Here is a 20400-nt window from a genome sequence, read left to right on the forward strand (position 1 = left end):
TTAGCGGTCTTTACATACTGCAGGTTCTTGTGATCCGTATATATCAATATTGGTTGACTTGCTCCCTCCAATAAATACCTCCATTCTTCTATGGCTTCCTTGATGGCCAGCAGTTCTCAGTCTCCTACATCATAATTCCTTTCAGACTCACTTAATTTCTTGGAAAAGAATGCAACAGGATGTAACAATGATTTTTCTCCCTGCCTCTGTGAGAGAACTGCTCCCACTGCTGATTCAGATGCATCAACTTCCAGGATATGTGGTAATAATGGATCTGGATGTTTAAGGATGAGTGCCATCGTGAAAGACACTTTTCAAATGCTTGTTGTGCTTCTGAAGTCCATACAAACTTTATTTGTTGACGAGTAAGCTGTGTGATGGGAAGAATAATAGCTGAGAACCCTTTAATAAATTTCCTGTAGAAGTTTGCAAACCCTACAAATCTTTGCACACCTTTCTTGTCACTTGGAGGAGGCCAGTCCAAAACTGCCTGAACTTTCTGTGAATCCATTGCAATACCCTGAGAGGAAATTACAAGACCTAGAAACTGAATGCTATGCTTCTCGAATTCACACTTTTCTGCCTTGACTTACAACTTGTGCAGACATAATCGTTCCAAGACCTGTATTACTTGATTTCGATGATTCTCCAAATTATCAGAAAAGATTAAAAGATCATCTTAGTAAACAATAACAAAATGATTGATAAAGTCTTTCAGGACATCATTCATAAAGTGCTGAAAGGTGGCAGGAGCATTACATAAGCCAAACGGCATAACCAGATATTCAAAGTGCCTGAATTTTGACCTGAAGGCTGTCTTCCACTCATCACCTGCCTGGATTCGTATAAGATTATATGCTCCTCGTAGATCAAGTTTTGAAAAAATGTTTGCTTCCCGTAACTTCTGGAAAAGATCTGACATCAAAGGTAATGGGTAACGGTTCTTAACCGTGATTTTATTCAAGTCTCTGTAATCTACGCATGGTCTGAGAGTCTTGTCTTTTTCCTCAACAAAAAAAATCCCAGCACCTGCTGGAGATGAAGAGGGCTGGATGAATCCCTTTGCTAGGTTTTCAATAATATAATCTTTCTGTGAAGAAACGCGGAAAAGCCACCGCTTCTCAGGGTGAGGCGGCTGTTTCCGCGTCCAGCATGGCGTCACAACGCGGAAAAACTGCCGCATGCCACATAGGCAGAGCGGCGGAATCCGCATTGGGAGCGGCGGAATCCGCATTGGAGGCGGCGGACTTGCCGCATGGCAGTGTCCCTGACAAGGGGGCTGAGCGTGGGGAAGCCGCCGCTGGTGTAGGGAACGGGGCGGCTTCCCCACGCTCGGTCCGATGGATACATTGCAAGACAGTACTGGTGTGGCTGGGACTGATAGTCCACCAAGATTCAGAGTGACACGCGCGCGCGCACAGAGGCAGAGCTTATATAACAGCCAGAAGTTAGTCAGCTGACCAGGCTGGTCAGCTGACATTTTCTACAACTCTCATTGGTCCAGCAATTAGGGAGGGGCCTGGAGAGTGTCTGGGCATATATACTGCTGGCTGTTCAGTTGCTGGTTGTCTGGCGTGCAATCACTACGTGGTAGCACGCAGACCTGAGTCAGATCCGAAAGTGTGCCGGGACCAGCTGGAGCTGTAATCCTACACTTAGCTAGAGTTTGTTGATAGTTTAAAGTACTAGTTTGATTGTGATTATCTGTTATGACCTTCTGCCTGCCTGACCATTCTCCTGAACTCTGATCCTGTGCTTTGCCTTTCTGATACTCTGTTGCCGAACCCCGGCTCGTCCTTAGACTCTGCATCTGCCTTCCGATTTAGTACCTCGATATTTCTGATACCCTGTTGCCGAACCCTGCCTGTACTTTAGACTCCGCCTTTGCCTTCTGATTCTGTACCTTGTCTGTCCGTGTGGTTACGACCTGATCTGTCCGACCTCAAGAACCGACCTTACTGTTAGAGGCGGTTCCCAGTCCTGATAGTGACACTTCCTCTTGAGTGTCACTCTCGTTCTGACATTCCTTCTCTCAGCCTGACTCCTCCCTCCGGGAGAGTCCAGAAGGAATTGTGCAGTACTCCTTACTGCGCTGAGGCTCAGTCCTCTCAATATTACTGTTTGCACCAAACACTCTACTCAGGTGTCCAGAGGTTAGCTTGTATATCTGATTATCGGTGATACTGCAGATCATCAATAATCGGGTATATATCTGTATTGCCAGTGATACTGCAGATCACCGGTAATCAGATCCTCTCTGTGTTACACCGATCGTTGCACTTTCAAAGCTTTTTCCTCAGGTTCAGAGAGAGATAAGGTACAACCATACGGAATTGGAGACCCTGGAAGTAAATCGATTGGACATTGGACTATGGGCGATGAGGAGGTAACTGCTCTGCTTTCTGTTTGTCAAACACATCCAGATATTTGTGATAACTGATTGGAACCAGCGCTGAAGTGTCCGAGACAATTAACAAAGAACTGACTGGATTTGGATTGTTGGATTGAATGCAGTATCTATGACAATAGTCTGAAGAGAAGGTAACTTGTTTGATGGACCAGTTGATAACTGGATTGTGTGCTTTAAACCAAGTCAGTCCCAAAATAACAGGATATAATGGTGAGGAGACAATATCAAATTTTAGTAATTCTGAATGCTGTGTTTGTATGGTAGAGAGGATTGGAATGGTCTCGAATGTAACTGGTCCGGAGCTAATTGATGAACCATCCACAAGATGGATATCTAACGGAGAGGAACGGTGCTGAAGAGGTATTTGGTGAGAGGCAGCAAAACTGGAGTTGAGAAAGCAACTGCAAGCACCAGAGTCCAAAATGGCAGATGTTCTAACGATCCCTCCTGGGAACTGTAAGGTAATAGGAATAGTGAAATTATTATCACTGCCAAGAACAGGAATATAGATTTCTCTTGATGAGGTTGTTTTCTTACCTGATGATTTCACAGGACATGATCTCACATAGTGTCCAGGATTTACACAGTACATGCAGAGATTTTCCTTTCTGCGACGGTTTCTTTCATCCGGAGAGAGAGAGGGAGGAATCATTCACAACTGCATTGGTTCACTGGAATCAGCAGACGCACCTTGATAGGTCTGGGTTAGAGAGCTAGCTGGACTGGTACTGACAGAAGAGAACCAGGGTGGACGAGAAAATCCCGCCTTTTCAAGTTTGCGTTCATGGAATCTCCGGTCTATTTGGATTGATAATTGAATCAGGCCTTCTAATGTCTCTGGTACTCCAACACGAGCTATCTCATCTATTAAATTTTCAGCAAGTCCCATACGATACTGATAGCGAAGAGCAGAATCGTTCCATGTAGTATCTATAGCCCAGCGGCGGAATTCTGCCGTATATTCTTTAACAGGTCTACGACCCTGGCAAAGATGTCTTAGTGTAGATTCCACTGTGATTTCTTTCTGGGAATCATCATAAAGGGTTGACATGGCTTTAAATAACTCAGCTACTGAGGTCAGAGCAGGATCTTTCCATTTCATGAGATTATGAGCCCAAGCCTGGGGTTCCTCTAATAATAGTGAGATGATAAATCCTACTTGAGTTTCTTCAGACGCAAATGTCCTAGGTTGTAATGAGAAAAACAGCTGGCAAGCATTTTTAAAGGCTCTATATTTAGCACGATCACCAGAAAAACGTTCAGGTAACAGAACACGTGGTTCAGGTACAGGAAATAGCATTTGAGTTGTAGCAGGTGGAGCTGGAACTGCTGGTGCAGGAGGAGGATTTACTGGGGGAGCAGAAGCGGTGGAAGCAAGAGAATCCAGACGGCCTTCTAGATGATTGTATCCGGTCTGTAATTGCTTAACCACCCTGGCGTTCTATTAAGATCGCCAGGGCGGCTGCGGGAGGGTTTTTTTTAAATTAAAAAAAAACTATTTCATGCAGCCAACTGAAAGTTGGCTGCATGAAAGCCCACTAGAGGGCGCTCCGGAGGCGTTCTTCCGATCGCCTCCGGCGCCCAGAATAAACAAGGAAGGCCGCAATGAGCGGCCTTCCTTGTTTTGCTTAGATCGTCGCCATAGCGACGAGCGGAGTGACGTCATGGACGTCAGCCGACGTCCTGACGTCAGCCGCCTCCGATCCAGCCCTTAGCGCTGGCCGGAACTTTTTGTTCCGGCTACGCTGGGCTCAGGCGGCTGGGGGGACCCTCTTTCGCCGCTGCTCGCGGCGAATCGCCGCAGAGCGGCGGTGATCGGGCAGCACACGCGGCTGGCAAAGTGCCGGCTGCGTGTGCTGCTCTTTATTTGAACAAAATCGGCCCAGCAGGGCCTGAGCGGCAGCCATCGGCGGTGATGGACGAGCTGAGCTCGTCCATACCGCTAAGATGGTTAATAGAGTCTGTGAGCGCTGTAACTTGATTGCACAGGGTCGATAAGACGGAAACTGCCTCCGTGGTATCCATTCTCTGGCTGTAGTATTGCAGCTAGTGTTGTTTCCTGACCTGATCATTATCTGCTCTGATTCCTGTATCCTGTTGATGACCCTGGCTTGTATGACTATCCGATCTGTTGCCGACCTCTGCTCCATCCGACTTCCCGCTCTGGTACCAACTATGGCCTGTCTGAGAATCCGATCTGTTGCTAACCTATGCTGTGTCCGAGTTCCCGATCTGTTGCCAATCTCTGCTAAGCTAACTGACCAAGAGCTCTTCTGGAGATTACCTGCTCCGACACTAAGACTTCCTGGTGCTGGTTCAGTCTGCCCACCGTTCCTTCATCAGAGATACACTTCATCAGCCACTGAAGTACAAGGATCATCATCTGCATCTCCAACTCTCCTGCCATTCGCTGCCTTGCGCTTCCTGTTCCAACTTCAGGGGCAATTGGCAGTGACCTGCAAGAGAAGATGTCCTCCACATCTCGGTATCCGAAGATTCAGGTACGTGAGCACAAGTAACCTGACAGAATACTACAGCAAGTTGCCAGTGATACTTCTCGGTTTAAATAGGCCTTAAGGCGCCAAAATGGTGTACGCATGCGCGTATGTACTTACGCGTCACGTCAGCGCACGTGCACAAAGAATCCGCGTCCTCACGCGGACCTTCATACACATACACCAGCGGACGCGACGTGCATCAACATGCCCCCCGGGAGGAGAACATATCACCACACACGCTGGACCCCTGTGAGTACCAGCCGCCGGACCGAGGTTAGTGACCGTGACACAGAGGCAGAGCCAGAGGCAGGCCACCCAGCAGGTCTGATCGAGGTTTTTCTTGTCGTAATTTCATGTGGACCTGGACCAAAGTACAGTGTTCAGAAGGCATGTGCCATCAACCCCCAAGATTGGCAGGACGTAGTTGACTATATAACACAGAACACCTCATCTTTTTCAGCTTCCGCACGGAACCGAGACATATCTTCCTCCTCCTGCTGTGATTCTGGCACCCCACTTAACACTCAGTCGGCTGCCACCACCAAAGTGCCATCATCCCAGGGCTCATCGGTGTGGAAATTTTTTTGTGTGTCTGCCTCAGATGAGAGCATGCCACCAATACACTTTGCCACTGAAAATTGAGTAATGGAAAGACCAAGACCCGCATAGGTACAACTTCCTTACGAAGGCACATGATGACAAAGCACAAACTGCAATGGGATGACCACCTGAGGAAAAGCAGCACACAAAAGCAAAGCCACACACCACAGTGGAAGATACCAGGCCGCAATTATTTCTCAAAAAAGGTGATACCCAAACTGTACCGTGATGTTGAAAGGCAAATGGTGTCATCTCTGGCACACAGCGTTGGGTCAAGGGTCCATCTGACCACAGATGCCTGGTCTGCAAAGCACGGTCAGGCCTGCCCGAAGACTAAGTCTGTCCCCACACACAGCATCTCTGCCTGCATGCCGTGTGACTGCCTGCCCCACTAAGTCGGTCCCCACACAGCATCTCTGCCTGCAGGCTGCTTGACTGCCTTCTCCGCCACCACCAACAGGGTCCAGGACTCCAGGCGGATTCTGGAATTTCTGATAGCAGCGGCCACTAACAAAAACAATAATAACTTTATCTGGTGCATGTACATGCCTGCCTAATTTTCTGGCTGCACTGCAGTTGCAACATCAAAACAAAAGGCATGTACATTTGTTAATTCCCCTTCGTGATCGCTACCTTGCCGCGGTGAAGGGGCTTGCATATAACAATGAAGCAATGACTGCCGGCTATATAAGTGTGTTGGGGGGCACACCCAAGATAATAAGGTCGTTCCTTTATTGTGGACAGACCAAATTCGGTCAGCTGGACAGTCACTGTTGTTCTGTCATTAAGCTACCTCAGCCCGGCGACCATATGGGCTTGAAAACCGCCATGGCCTGCACTTTCGCTATGGTGCGCACCAGTCCAGCACGGCTGTCACTACACAAACAGCTGTGTGCGGTGTGTTACACAGTGAGTTTGGTCTGTCAGTGTGAAGCAGTATACTAATTACACTACCTGATTGATGTATACACATGCAAAATGTTTTAAAGCACTTTATGCCTCCAATTTAGCATTGCAATGTGATTTTTGCCCTTAAAACGCTGCTGTGCGTCAAATCCTGATTTTCCCCGGGACTTGTGGTGTGTATCCCACTCCGCCATGCCACCCTCCAGGTGTTAGACCCCTTGAAACATCTTTTCCATCACTTTTCTGGCCAGAATTAATGTTTGAAGTTTTGAAAGTTTACCTGCCCATTGAAGTCTATTGCGGTTCGCAAAGTTCGCGCAAACCAGAACTTTCACGGAAGTTCGCTTTTGAGGTTTGCAAACCTAAAATCGGAGGTTTGAGTCATCACTACAGGGGAGCCAGAGCTAGAACGGGGACCGGGAGAGGAGAGGGAAGGCTCTATAGGACCCAGAGCCTTTCCTAAGCCTTAAAGCCTTAGGTAACTATCTGGCTTTTTTTTTCTATACCAGGTTCTCAACGACTTTAATAAAGGTTTTTCTAGATGTTTCAATCTAAATTGAGGTTTATTTATGAATGTAATTTTTCTATATAGATAAGTTCCCAGGGTGCTCCCCTGAAGTCTCTGAATTGGGGAGAAGTTGTGGCAGGATTAAAAAGGGGGCACAGAGAAGATGCTCTGCTGGGTACTGAGTAATACATTAAGGGGGGCTACTTCTGTGAGGTAAGAAAAAGCAGAAAGGGCAATGAGGGAAGTGATCATGGAGGAGTAAAGGTCTTCAAGGTTTATAATCAGGTCCGTCATTATTACGTGTTCTGATAAATAAAAATGAGGGACTCAGTTTATACTCGAAACAGGTTGTATTTGATTACATGTAATGTGTGAATTATGCCCGTTAGGTATAGCGGAATTACCTCAGCGGCGGAAAGCAGGGCGCCCGCCGCTTCCACATCTGATGTCATCACGGCGGCGGTCGCGTCTCCTCAGGCGGCTTGCGTAGTTCCTGGCAGAACAGGTCTCTCAGTAACACATCAGCGTAGGTTAGCACGCTCGCTCGCTCGCGTGTGGAGAGGCAGGACCTTTATAGTCTTAGGAGACGAGTCAGCTGACCTGCCGGTCGGCTGATGTCAGACCACTTTATCTCACTGCGGATTGGTCAGGCTGTTCTGGGCGGGATGTTTGGAATTGCCTGTTTGTATTTAAGGCTGGGAATGTCAGTGGTTCATTGTCTGTTGTTGCTGAAACTTCGCAGTGAAAGCTCTCAGACCTTAGTCAGATCCGTGTGTGCTTTGATCCGGCAGGACCTCGGGGATTTCACACTAGCTCAGGATTATTACATTGTATTGATTATTTGTTGTGACTCTTTGCCTGTTTCTGACCTTCCGTTTGCTTTTCGATTCTGTTCCTCTGCCAATCTGATCTGTTGCCGACTTCTGCCTGAATATCTACTCTGATTCTGCCTAGTGATTCTGTACCTCTGTCAATCTGATTTGTTGCCGACCATATCTGTACGACCACTCTTATACTAGTGAGGCCCTGACCCTAAGGGCCGTCACTCTCCTGTGTCCTGAATATTACTGTGCACCCAATCACGAGTGTCTTTTCATTTGAATAAAGTACTGACTATTGTGCTGATAGAGCTACTACTGATCAATATACATCACTGATCATTACAATGCCGTTTCTTTTTCCTTATCATTGTAAACTTTAGAAGTAAAAAAAAAAAAAATAATAACACGTATACACCACATTTTAGGCATGCTTTTTAATCAGGGCACTATTTAAGGGTTTTTCCCCTTGTTTACTTGTACAGTATATTCAATTAGGCTTTTTTGAAAGTTGATTTAAGCTACAATGGAGATTAATTGATTTCAATTTCACAAATGACAAGATCCCGATCATTGCAAACGTTATCATTCCATTTTCCATTTTCCCACATTTCTACACAGTCTTCATCACGTCCATAAGCATTATTGGGTTCTCCTGGACCCCAGTTGGTATATTTCAATGGATCATTATTTAGATATTTAAATATGGGTTTTGTTTTAATTTTATTTATACCCAGCCATGCATGGGTTAGTGCCGTACCGCGGGCTTTGAACACAGCTGCATTTTCTTCAGCATTTTGTGGTGTAGCTAGCCGACCTCCAGCTTTGACACAGATGTTAATGGCATTATTGTAGTTGTCTAAACCCTTTAACACAAAGAATTTGTTACCACTTCTGACACCATCTTTGAACAATGCAACAGCTGAAATACACAAGGGAAAATTATAAATTAAAATAATTTGTATGTGATTGAAAGAAAGAACTTGTGCAATATAAACTCAGCGGATAAGTATACAGTACATATTCACTGGTTACCTTCAGACCCTGTTCACGGTGGTCAGTTGCAGGGATGCTCATCAGTCACGACCTCGTAATTACGGCTATCCCGTATTTACAGCCGATTTGAGCAATTACGGCATTGGAATCGCCATTCGTGATCATATAATAATATGGTAGGACATAAGACTGACTAGAAAGGAAACAAAGGAGGAGAAGCAGAGAGGAGAGAGATGGCAGCATGGGCGTAACAATAGCCCCCGCCAATGCTGGGAGGCCCAGGTTCTCCATGGTTATTATTATTTAGTATTGATATAGCGCCGACATGTTCCGCAGTGCTGTATACTGTCTTGTCACTTAACTGTCCCTCAGAGGGGCTCACAATCTTATCCCTACCATAGCCTTATGTCTATGTATGTATCATGCAGTGTATTTATTGTAGTCTAGGGCCAATTTTAGGGGGAAGCCAATTAACGTATCTGTAAGTTTTTTGGGATGTGGGAGGAAACCCACATAGATATGGGGAGAACATAGAAACTCTTTGCAAAGAGCACCCAGGCTGGGATTTGAAGGTGAGAGCGCTAACCATTACACCACCATGCTGCCCCACAGAGCAGCAGCGGAGCACTATACATTATCTGTTATTAGCTGCAGGACAGGGCCTGTTAACTCCTCTTCATTGTAGCTCTTTGCCGCAGCATGCAGCCAATCATCATGTGGCACGCAAAAGCATGCATCAAGAGCCGCAAGGTGATTGGCTGCACAGCGTAGCAACGATGATTAACACTAAACAGGAGAGAAGAGGACTTGTCCAGCAGGTTTTTTTTTTAAGGGGGGGGGGGGTGGATTGGAAGCAACTGACACCTGGGTGGTGGTGGGCAGACTTTTTTTTTGGCGGGGGGGGGGGGGAGGATATAGATATGCCCCTAGTGGGTGAAGGGGGGGGAGGGAATGATTGGAGAGAAAAAAGGTAGAGAGAGTGCAAGATGGAGGGGGAGGGCAGTTGTAGGAAAACAGAGATGGGGGAGAGAGGAGAGGGGAGAAAAAAAGCAGCAAGCTTTACCACCAGACTTCACATCTGTGCAATCTTCTTGTGACACACAGGATGCAGAACTGCAACAGTCAGCCTGCCTGTGCATCTGCTACCTCTCCCCAGCTTAAAGAGAAACTCCAACCTAGAATTGAACTTTATCCCAATCAGTAGCTGATACCCCCTTTTACGTGAGAAATATAATGCTTTTCACAAACAGACCATCAGGGGGCGCTGTACGACTGATTTTGTGCTGAAACCCTTCCCACAAGAAGCTCTGGGACTGCGGTACTCTGGGCAAACTGCCACAATGTAACAATGTTCCCAGACAGGAATTAGCTGTTTACAGCTGTCTGTAACAGCCAAAACAGCTAGGAGCAGCTACATCACCTGCCAGCAGTAAAAATGTAATAAATGTCAGAATGTAAATTGGGGAGAGGAAAGATTTTACAATGAGCAAACACTGACTAAATCATTTATACATAATTATGGTAAAAAATGAAGCACTTTTTTTACTACATTATTTTCACTGGAGTTCCTCTTTAAGTCTCTCTCTGTCCTCCATCCACTCCAGGACAGCTTGTTCAGTGGGGAGGGGGCAGAGCCGCTGCTCTTCACATTCTCTCCCCTGCAAGAACATTGTACAATATCACGGCAGGGGAGAGAGAACAGGACAGACCCGGGCAGCAGCATCACAACTCCAGCTCATACGGAACTACAAACAGTGATGCTCTCCACGAGGCATAACTGTGATCACAAGCCCTTTTTTCTGAATCCACATCATGATTGAAAGCCATGATGATCGGCCCGCAATCACGGACTTCAATCATGGATTCGGCCGATATTACAGAAATCCAGATCGCGGTTGGAAATCCGTGATTGGGGAAATAATGTCACTGGGCCAATCAGAGGCCCCCAGTGTAGGCCCTAGCAACCAATCATAGGAGGGGAGGCTCTGCCCTCCCATCCTGTATGTAAAGCGACGGCCTTTATCAGAGCTCCATCCTTGCTAGACTCTGTGGCACTGAGAGAGCATCTTCAGGTCATATTGCAGAAATAAAGAGCTGTTTTTTTTGTGTCAAACACAGCCTTCTCACTCATTTCTTTGCTCTATTACTGTATTTGATACATGTATTTAGCTAGCTAGCCAGTGATTAACTTAAGTTAGTTTTAGTCAGTGTAGTCGTCAGTGACAGTCTACTGAGTGCTGTGCTTAGTGCAGGCAGGCAGATGTTCACAGATTTTCGTGCTCTGTTACTGTATTTGATACTTGTATTTAGCTAATTAGCCAGTGATCTACTTAAGTTAGTTTTAGTCACTCAGTGTAGCTAGTGACATTGTACTGTGCCAGCGTGCAGTTACTTTGCTGTGCATAGTGCAGGCAGGCACGTGTTCACTAGTGATGGGCGAACATCCAGATGTTCGGGTTCGAGAACGTTCGGCCGAACGGTGTCCCGATGTTCGGTACGTTCGTGCCGAACACCGAACATAATGGAAGTCAATGGGAACCCGAACTTTCCTGCTTTGCAAAGCCTCCTTACATGTAACATAGACCAAATTTTCAGGGTATGTGGACAGGGGGGTGGGTATAAGAGGAAACTATTTTTTGCCGAAAGGACCTTATAGTTTTTGAGAAAAATGATTTTTAAGTTTCAAAGGGAAATTGTCTTTTAAATGCGGAAAATGTCAGGTTTTTTTGGCACAGGTAACAACAATCTTGTATTATTTTCAAAGCAAAGCAATGAGTTTTGTCGCCGTGCAGTGATTAATAAATAGAAATGGGATATTACGGAAAGTGGCAACGCTAAGCCATCACAGATTTTCATGGTCCTTGGTCGGGGTCGGACTCGGGGAGTGTTGCGTAGTCGTTTCCAATCCACGATTGATTCATTTTAATTTGTGTCAGCCGGTCTGCATTTGCTGTGGAGAGGCGGATACGCCGATCTGTAATGATGCCTCCGGCAGCACTGAAACAGCGTTCGGACATAACGCTGGCTGCAGGACAAGCCAGCACCTCTATTGCGTACATTGCCAGTTCGTGCCAGATGTGTAGCTTAGAGAACCAATAATTGAAGGGTGCAAATGGATTGTTCAACACGGCTACGCCATCTGACATGTAGTCCTTGACCATCTTCTGCAGGCGATCGGTGTTGGAGGTGGAACTGGGCGATTGCTGTTCTGTGGGCTGCTGCATGGGTGTCATAAAATTTTGCCACTCCAAGGACACTGCCGATACCATTCCCTTGTGGGCACTACCTGCGGCTTGCGTTCTTTGTTCCCCTCCTCATCCTGGGTTAGCGGAACTCAGTCTGTCAGTGTGGAACTGGCTAGAGGAGGAGGAGGATGTCAATCTCCTCACTAATGTCTCCACAAGGGCCTGCTGGTATTCTTCCATTTTGACCTGTCTGTCAGACTGTCAGTGTCTGACAGTTTCTCCAATGAGTTTGGGAACATTGTCTTTGTACCGTGGATCCAGAAGGGTATAAACCCAGTAATCCATGTCGTCCAGAATTCGAACAACGCAGTCTAGCATGAATTGAGCCATGTCTGCCACAGTCCTAACAGAATCCTCATCATGTTCTTCTGAGCTTATCGAACCCTCATCATCATCACCAGCATCACGCCGTCGCCCACCTTCTTCCTCATCTTCTTCTGCTGTCCATTCCCGCTGAATCGTGGAAGTCCAACGTGCACCGATCTGTCCCTCGGCAGTGGGGGCATCCAAGTCCTGCTCCAACTCCAGCTGTTCCTCGTCCTCTTCTTCAGCATAGCTGGGAGGACCAGCGTTTCCTGAGGCAGATTGTCTGATGTTGGTATCATCATCACGCTGATCGTTGTCCTCTTGAGATTCCCCCACTTGCATCCTGACTGCGGCTTCCTTGATCTGCAACATCGATCTCTTCAGTAAACACAGCAGTGGTATCGTAATGCTGACTGAAGAGTTGTCACCGCTCACAAGCAACGTTGATTGCTCAAAATTTTGGAGGACTTGGCAGAGGTCCAACATGGTGGCCCAATCAGATCCACAGAAGCTTGGTAGCTGCCCGGATGCGCCTCGGTACTGCGCCGTCATGTACTGGACCACTGCACTCTTCTGCTCGCAAAAGCGTGCTAGCATGTGCAGCGTCGAATTCCAGCGCGTGGGTACGTCACACACCAAGCGATGGTTCGGTAGATTGAACCGCTCCTGCATCTTGGTGAGTCCCTCCGAAGCGGTACTGGACTTTCGGAAATATTTGGCCACTCGTCGCACCTTCAGCAGAAGATCTGCCACGCCTGGGTATGTCCTCAGGAACCGTTGAACAACTAGGTTCATAACGTGTGCCAGGCAAGGGATGTGTCTCAGCTTAGCCAACTTTAAAGCGCGAATGAGATTGCTCCCATTGTCACACACAACCATGCCTGGTTTCAGGTCCAGCGGTGCCAGCCACAAATCGGTCTGTTCCTTGATTCCCTTCCAAATTTCTTCACCTGTGTGCTGCTTAGGCAAGGCAGATCAGCTTCAGTAAGGCTTGCTGACGCATGGCAACAGCTGTGCTGCACTGCTTCCACGACGACCCTATTGCTGGGTTACCGATGCCGGATGAGGTACAGCTTTGAGAGGCGTTGGAGGAGAAGGAGTCAGAGTCGAGATTGGTGCCTCTGAGGGACGTCGGTCCAGCAGTTTGTGGCGTGGGCAACACCCGCGCCGTAGCCGGTGAGGAGGAGTCACTGCCAGGCTCCACAAGGTTCACCCAGTGCGCCGTCAGGGAGATGTATCGACCCTGTCCAAAGGCACTCGTCCAGGTGTCTGTGGTGAGGTGAACCTTGCAGGCAACGGCATTTTTCAAGCTTCTGGTTATTTTGCTAACCACGTGCTCATGTAATGCTGGCACTGCAGACCGCGCAAAATAGTATTGGCTGGGAACCACGTAACGTGGGATGGCAAGCGCCATCATGCGCTTGAAGCTGTTTGTCTCCACCACGCGATATGGCAGCATTTCGCAGGCCACAAACTTGGCTATGCTGGCTGTTAGTGCCACGGCCCGGGGGTCATTTGCTGGCAATTTTCTCTTGCGCTCAAACATCTCCGGGACAGACAACTGAACCGTAGGATCGCACACTGAAGGACAGTTGGTTGTTGTTGTCGTGGTGGTTGAAGACTGGAAAACGTCAAGAGGACTGTTGCGGAAACTGACATTGTCGTCTACTACGGATGTTTGTGCACCACGTAATGGCTGGGCTGCAGCTGAGGAGGGTCTGGTGACAATGGAGGCAGTGTTGCTGGGGGCTGGAAGCGAGCCGCTACCCTGGCCTTGCGTGTTTGACCACAGAGTGCTATGTTTGGCTACAATGTGGCGGCGCATGCTGGTGGTGGAGAGGTTGTTGACATTTTTCCCCCGGCTCAGTCGGGTCCTGCACACCTTGCAAATCACCATGGTAACATCCACCCTGCAGTCTTCAAAGAAAGCCCAGACTTTTGAGCTCCTGCTTTGCTGGCGAGTTTGCTTCCTGCCTCTTTGGCGTCTCACTTCTACGGCTACGCCTGTTGTGTCCGAAATACCCTGCCTACTTTGTGGCACACGGCGAACTCTTGCAGCAGTGGGTTCTGCAGCAGACTCATCTGTACTGCTGCTATCCCGACGGCGAGGTTGTAGTCGATAAACCGGGTCTGTGTCCACATCGTCCAAAACCTCCTCTTCCATCTCCTCATCTGTGACTGTGTCTGTGTGCAGTGGACTAGAGCTCCCCAGAACACCCTCTGCGCACCTCACTCCCATGTCTTCAAGATGTTCTTGGTGGATCTCCTGCAATTCCAATTCCTGCGCACATTGCTCAGGGATTTGGGTGTCTTCGTCCTCGCCTTGCATTTCAATGAGTGGTGCAGTTTCCTCGCACAATGGTTGTGAATCCGGGCACAACATTTCTGGCTGTTCCATTGTTTGTGGGGGTAGGAGTGGGAATAGCTCCTTCGAAGAGCCCATTGTGTCCGGAAATAATTGTTTGGACTGGTTATTTGGCCATTGTGTGCATGGTGTAGCTGCTGGTTGAGTCACCTTTGTGCCCACTGGCTCCTTGTAACTGGCAGAGGACCTCGAGCGTGACAAGGATGTGCTGGTGCTGCTGCTGCTTAACCCGCTGCTGGACGCTTGAGAGGTCATCCAATTCATTATCCGCTCCTGCTCTTGTGGATTAGTGAGGGTTGTTTGTCTGGCACACATGGGTGGTATTGAGTGGGTTTTCTTAGGTGCTCCACTGCGGCCTCTATGTGAACCGTCAGGGGAAACACCTCTTCCCTTGCCCCTCCCTCTTTCACTGGATTTCTTCATTATGGTTGTACCAGCAGTACACGCACACTGACTGGCAGTACAGTGGCAATAAGACAATGCTATATAGTATGTTATACACTGGTGACGGACGGAAGTACTACTGATCCCAGCAGTACACGCTGACTGTGGCAGTACAGTGGCAATAAGACAATGCTATATAGTATGTTATACACTGGTGACGGACGGAAGTACTACTGATCCCAGCAGTACACGCTGACTGTGGCAGTACAGTGGCAATAAGACAATGCTATATAGTATATACTGGTGACGGAGGAAGTACTACTGATCCCAGCAGTACACGCTGACTGTGGCAGTACAGTGGCAATAAGACAATGCTATATAGTATATACTGGAGACGGATGGAAGTACTACTGATCCCAGCAGTACACGCTGACTGTGGCAATACAGTGGCAATAAGACAATGCTATATAGTATGCTATATACTGGTGACGGACGGAAGTACTACTGATCCCAGCAGTACACGCTGACTGTGGCAGTACAGTGGCAATAAGACAATGCTATATAGTATGCTATATACTGGTGACGGACGGAAGTACTACTGATCCCAGCAGTACACGCTGACTGTGGCAGTACAGTGGCAATAAGACAATGCTATATAGTATGCTATATACTGGTGACGGACGGAAGTACTACTGATCCCAGCAGTACACGCTGACTGTGGCAATACAGTGGCAATAAGACAATGCTATATAGTATGCTATATACTGGTGACGGACGGAAGTACTACTGATCCCAGCAGTACACGCTGACTGTGGCAATACAGTGGCAATAAGACAATGCTATATAGTATGCTATATACTGGTGACGGACAGAAGTACTACTGATCCCAGCAGTACACGCTGACTGTGGCAGTACAGTGGCAATAAGACAATGCTATATAGTATGCTATACACTGGTGACAGACGGAAGTACTACTGATCCCAGCAGTACACGCTGACTGTCAGTAGTGATGCTCAAATACCCCTTTTTAAAATTCGAGTTTGGTCGAATTCGAATAGTAAATTATTCGAGGTCAGTCGAATATTCGAGTCGAATAATTTTTACTATTCGATTCGACCTCGGACTTCGAGCTCACTATTCGAGTCGGTATTCGAGCTCACTATTCGAGCTGACTATTCGAATTGGCCTTAAATAGCTTCCAACACTTGTTTTGAGGGTGAATGATGCAAGAAACATCTTTTTTTCCAAGTAACAACAGCAAGTGATTATGTGGGGATGTTCCTTTAAAAAAAAATGTGGAAAGAGAAGTTGTGTCCTAAATTTTGTTCAGTAGTGTTACTGTATATACTTGTTCTTCTTCTTCTTTATCGTTCTTCTTCTTCTTCTAGATCTTCTTCTTCTATATCTTCTTCTTCTTCTTCTTCTTCTTCATCTTCTTCTTCTTCTTCTTCATCATCTTCTTCTTCTTCTTCTTCATCATCTTCTTCTTCTTCTTCTTCATCATCTTCTTCTTCTTCTTCTTCATCATCTTCTTCTTCTTCTTCATCTTCTTCTTCTTCTTCATCATCTTCTTCTTCTTCTTCTTCATCATCTTCTTCTTCATCTTCTTCATCTTCTTCTTCATCTTCATCTTCATCTTCTTCTTCTTCTTCATCTTCATCTTCTTCATCTTCTTCTTCTTCATCTTCTTCTTCTTCTTCATCTTCTTCTTCTTCTTCTTCATCATCTTCTTCTTCTTCTTCTTCATCTTCTTCTTCTTCTTCTTCTTCTTCATCTTCTTCTTCTTCATCTTCTTCATCTTCTTCTTCTTCTTCTTCATCTTCTTCTTCTTCATCTTCTTCTTCTTCATCTTCTTCATCTTCTTCTTCTTTTTCATCTTCTTCTTCATCATCTTCTTCATCTTCTTCTTCATCTTCTTCTTCTTCATCTTCTTCATCTTCTTCTTCTTTATCTTCTTCTTCTTTTTCATCTTCTTCTTCATCATCTTCACGTATTTCTCTTTTCAATTTTTTTTAAAGAAATGCAGCTATTTTTGAGCGTAACAAATAGCTGGTGGGCGCACGCATGTTGGAAGCGCCATTGTATGTGCTCCCTGGCAGTGGAAACACAAAGACAGCAGGAGGTAAATTCAGCAGCAGGAGGAGGAGGATGAGTGTGTGGCAGCAGGCAGTCAATGAAGCAGGCAGCTCGCCGTGACATAATAGCCCTGGTACCTAGCGGTGATACCAGGGCTGTAAATAAACACAACAGGAGGTCCCAGACAGCGGTCGTGCAGCCCACATTGTGTCCAATACACAACTGGGACAACACAGTTTTCAACCCGGGCACCTCAGAAAAATTAAACCTTTTTTTTTTTTTTTTAATGGTTTGTTTGGTTTTGGTTTTGCAACCAATATAGCTATTGTTTGACGTAATAGCTGGTGGCAGAGTGGCAGCAGAAGGTAATTCTGTGTACCCTGGCAGTGGGAAACACAGACAGACAGCAACAGCAGCAGGAGGAATGGAGGAGTAATGTGAGCAGCTATTGTTTGACGTAATAGCTGGTGGCAGAGTGGCAGCAGAAGGTAAATCATCTGTGTAGTGTACCCTGGCAGTGGGAAACACAGACAGACAACAGCAGCAGCAGCAGGAGGAGGTATGGAGGAGCAGTGTGAGTGTGGCAGCAGGTAGGCAGCGTGACATAATAGCCCTGGTACCTAGCGGTGATACCAGGGCTGTAAATAAACACAACAGGAGGTCCCAGACAGCGGTCGTGCAGCCCACATTGTGTCCAATACACAACTGGGACAACACAGTTTTCAACCCGGGCACCTCAGAAAAATGAAACCTTTTTTTTTTTTTTAATGTTTTTTTGGTTTTTGGTTTTACAACCAATATAGCTATTGTTTGACGTAATAGCTGGTGGCAGAGTGGCAGCAGAAGAAGGTAATTCTGTGTACCCTGGCAGTGGGAAACACAGACAGACAGCAGCAGCAGCAGGAGGAGGAATGGAGGAGTAGGCGAGCAGCTATTGTTTGACGTAATAGCTGGTGGCAGAGTGGCAGCAGAAGGTAAATCATCTGTGTAGTGTACCCTGGCAGTGGGAAACACAGACAGACAGCAGCAGCAGCAGCAGGAGGAGGTATGGAGGAGCAGTGTGAGTGTGGCAGCAGGTAGGCAGCGTGACATAATAGCCCTGGTACCTAGCGGTGATACCAGGGCTGTAAATAAACACAACAGGAGGTCCCAGACAGCGGTCGTGCAGCCCACATTGTGTCCAATACACAACTGGGACAACACAGTTTTCAACCCGGGCACCTCAGAAAAATTAAACCTTTTTTTTTTTTTTAATGGTTTTTTGGTTTTTGGTTTTACAACCAATATAGCTATTGTTTGACGTAATAGCTGGTGGCAGAGTGGCAGCAGAAGAAGGTAATTCTGTGTACCCTGGCAGTGGGAAACACAGACAGACAGCAGCAGCAGGAGGAGGAATGGAGGAGTAGGCGAGCAGCTATTGTTTGACGTAATAGCTGGTGGCAGAGTGGCAGCAGAAGGTAAATCATCTGTGTACCCTGGCAGTGGGAAACACAGACAGACAGCAGCAGCAGCAGCAGGAGGAGGTATGGAGGAGCAGTGTGAGTGTGGCAGCAGGTAGGCAGCGTGACATAATAGCCCTGGTACCTAGCGGTGATACCAGGGCTGTAAATAAACACAACAGGAGGTCCCAGACAGCGGTCGTGCAGCCCACATTGTGTCCAATACACAACTGGGACAACACAGTTTTCAACCCGGGCACCTCAGAAAAATTAAACCTTTTTTTTTTTTTTTAATGGTTTTTTGGTTTTTGGTTTTACAACCAATATAGCTATTGTTTGACGTAATAGCTGGTGGCAGAGTGGCAGCAGAAGAAGGTAATTCTGTGTACCCTGGCAGTGGGAAACACAGACAGACAGCAGCAGCAGGAGGAGGAATGGAGGAGTAGGCGAGCAGCTATTGTTTGACGTAATAGCTGGTGGCAGAGTGGCAGCAGAAGGTAAATCATCTGTGTACCCTGGCAGTGGGAAACACAGACAGACAGCAGCAGCAGCAGCAGGAGGAGGTATGGAGGAGCAGTGTGAGTGTGGCAGCAGGTAGGCAGCGTGACATAATAGCCCTGGTACCTAGCGGTGATACCAGGGCTGTAAATAAACACAACAGGAGGTCCCAGACAGCGGTCGTGCAGCCCACATTGTGTCCAATACACAACTGGGACAACACAGTTTTCAACCCGGGCACCTCAGAAAAATTAAACCTTTTTTTTTTTTTTTAATGGTTTTTTGGTTTTTGGTTTTACAACCAATATAGCTATTGTTTGACGTAATAGCTGGTGGCAGAGTGGCAGCAGAAGAAGGTAATTCTGTGTACCCTGGCAGTGGGAAACACAGACAGACAGCAGAAGGGCAGTACACAGCAGCCCACTGTAGGTGTAAAATGTGTGGCTGCAGGCGACGTAATAGTCAAAGTGAACCAGGCTGGCTTAGTGAGCAGGAGCCAGGAGGTGGTAAAGGGTGGTAAGGCACATTAACGATGGTTCCGGCAGCCAGTTCATGTCCCCCTCTCGCCGACAACAGGGGCCAGGAACTCGCCTTCCACCCACGCCTGGTTCATCTTGAGAAACGTCAGTCTGTCCACAGACTTGTGAGACAGACGTGAGCGTTTCTCGGTGACCACGCCACCAGCTGCACTGAAGCAGCGCTCGGACAGCACGCTGGAAGGGGGGCAGGACAGCACTTCCAGGGCGTACTGCGCCAGCTCGCTCCAGATCTCCATGCGCTTGACCCAATACTCCATGGGATCAACAGGGGCATCGCTGTCAAGCCCGCTGTACGACCCCATGTAGTCAGCCACCATGCGGGTCAGGCGCTGGCTGTGACCGGAGGAGGATGCTGCTGCATGCATCTCCTCTCTAGTCACTGCTGCCGGAGCCTCTACAGTCCTGTAGAGCTCGTGGCTGAGAGACAGCAGGTCTGTGGGGCGCTTGCTGCTGCTGGATGCAGGCACCTGCTGCTGCCTCTGTGCTGGCTGCTGGACAGTGGGGGTGGAAGGCTGGGGGAAGGCTTCCTCCAAGCGCTCAACAAGGGCCTGCTGCAAGCTCCTTATTTGTTGCGCTGGGTCTCCTCCTGCAGGCGGCAGGAACTGGCTCAACTTCCCCTTGAGGCGTGGGTCCAACATCATGCTGATCCAGATCTCCTCCCTCTGCTTCATCTGGATCACCCTGGGGTCCCTGCGCAGGCACGTCAGCATGTGCGCTGCCATTGGGAAGAGGCGGGCCACGTCTGCTGGCACATCGACGTCAGTGCTGTCCTCATCCTCCTCCTCTGCCGCCTCATCCTCTCTCCACCCCCG

The 20400-nt window shown here is 47.6% G+C and overlaps 1 protein-coding gene across 1 annotated transcript in view; it reads right to left on the reverse strand.

Moving 5' to 3' along the window:
* Positions 1–8273: 8273 nt before the first annotated feature.
* Positions 8274–20400, reverse strand: part of LOC137536794 (pulmonary surfactant-associated protein D-like) — a 127232-nt gene continuing 115105 nt past the window's right edge. Inside the window, exon 9 of the mRNA XM_068258995.1 lies at positions 8274–8662. Within this exon, the coding sequence (XP_068115096.1) occupies positions 8274–8662 (389 nt within the window). The remainder of the gene's footprint in view (positions 8663–20400) is intronic.

The sequence above is a fragment of the Hyperolius riggenbachi genome, chromosome 10 (assembly GCF_040937935.1).
Source record: "Hyperolius riggenbachi isolate aHypRig1 chromosome 10, aHypRig1.pri, whole genome shotgun sequence".
In the NCBI taxonomy this organism is placed as follows: domain Eukaryota; kingdom Metazoa; phylum Chordata; class Amphibia; order Anura; family Hyperoliidae; genus Hyperolius; species Hyperolius riggenbachi.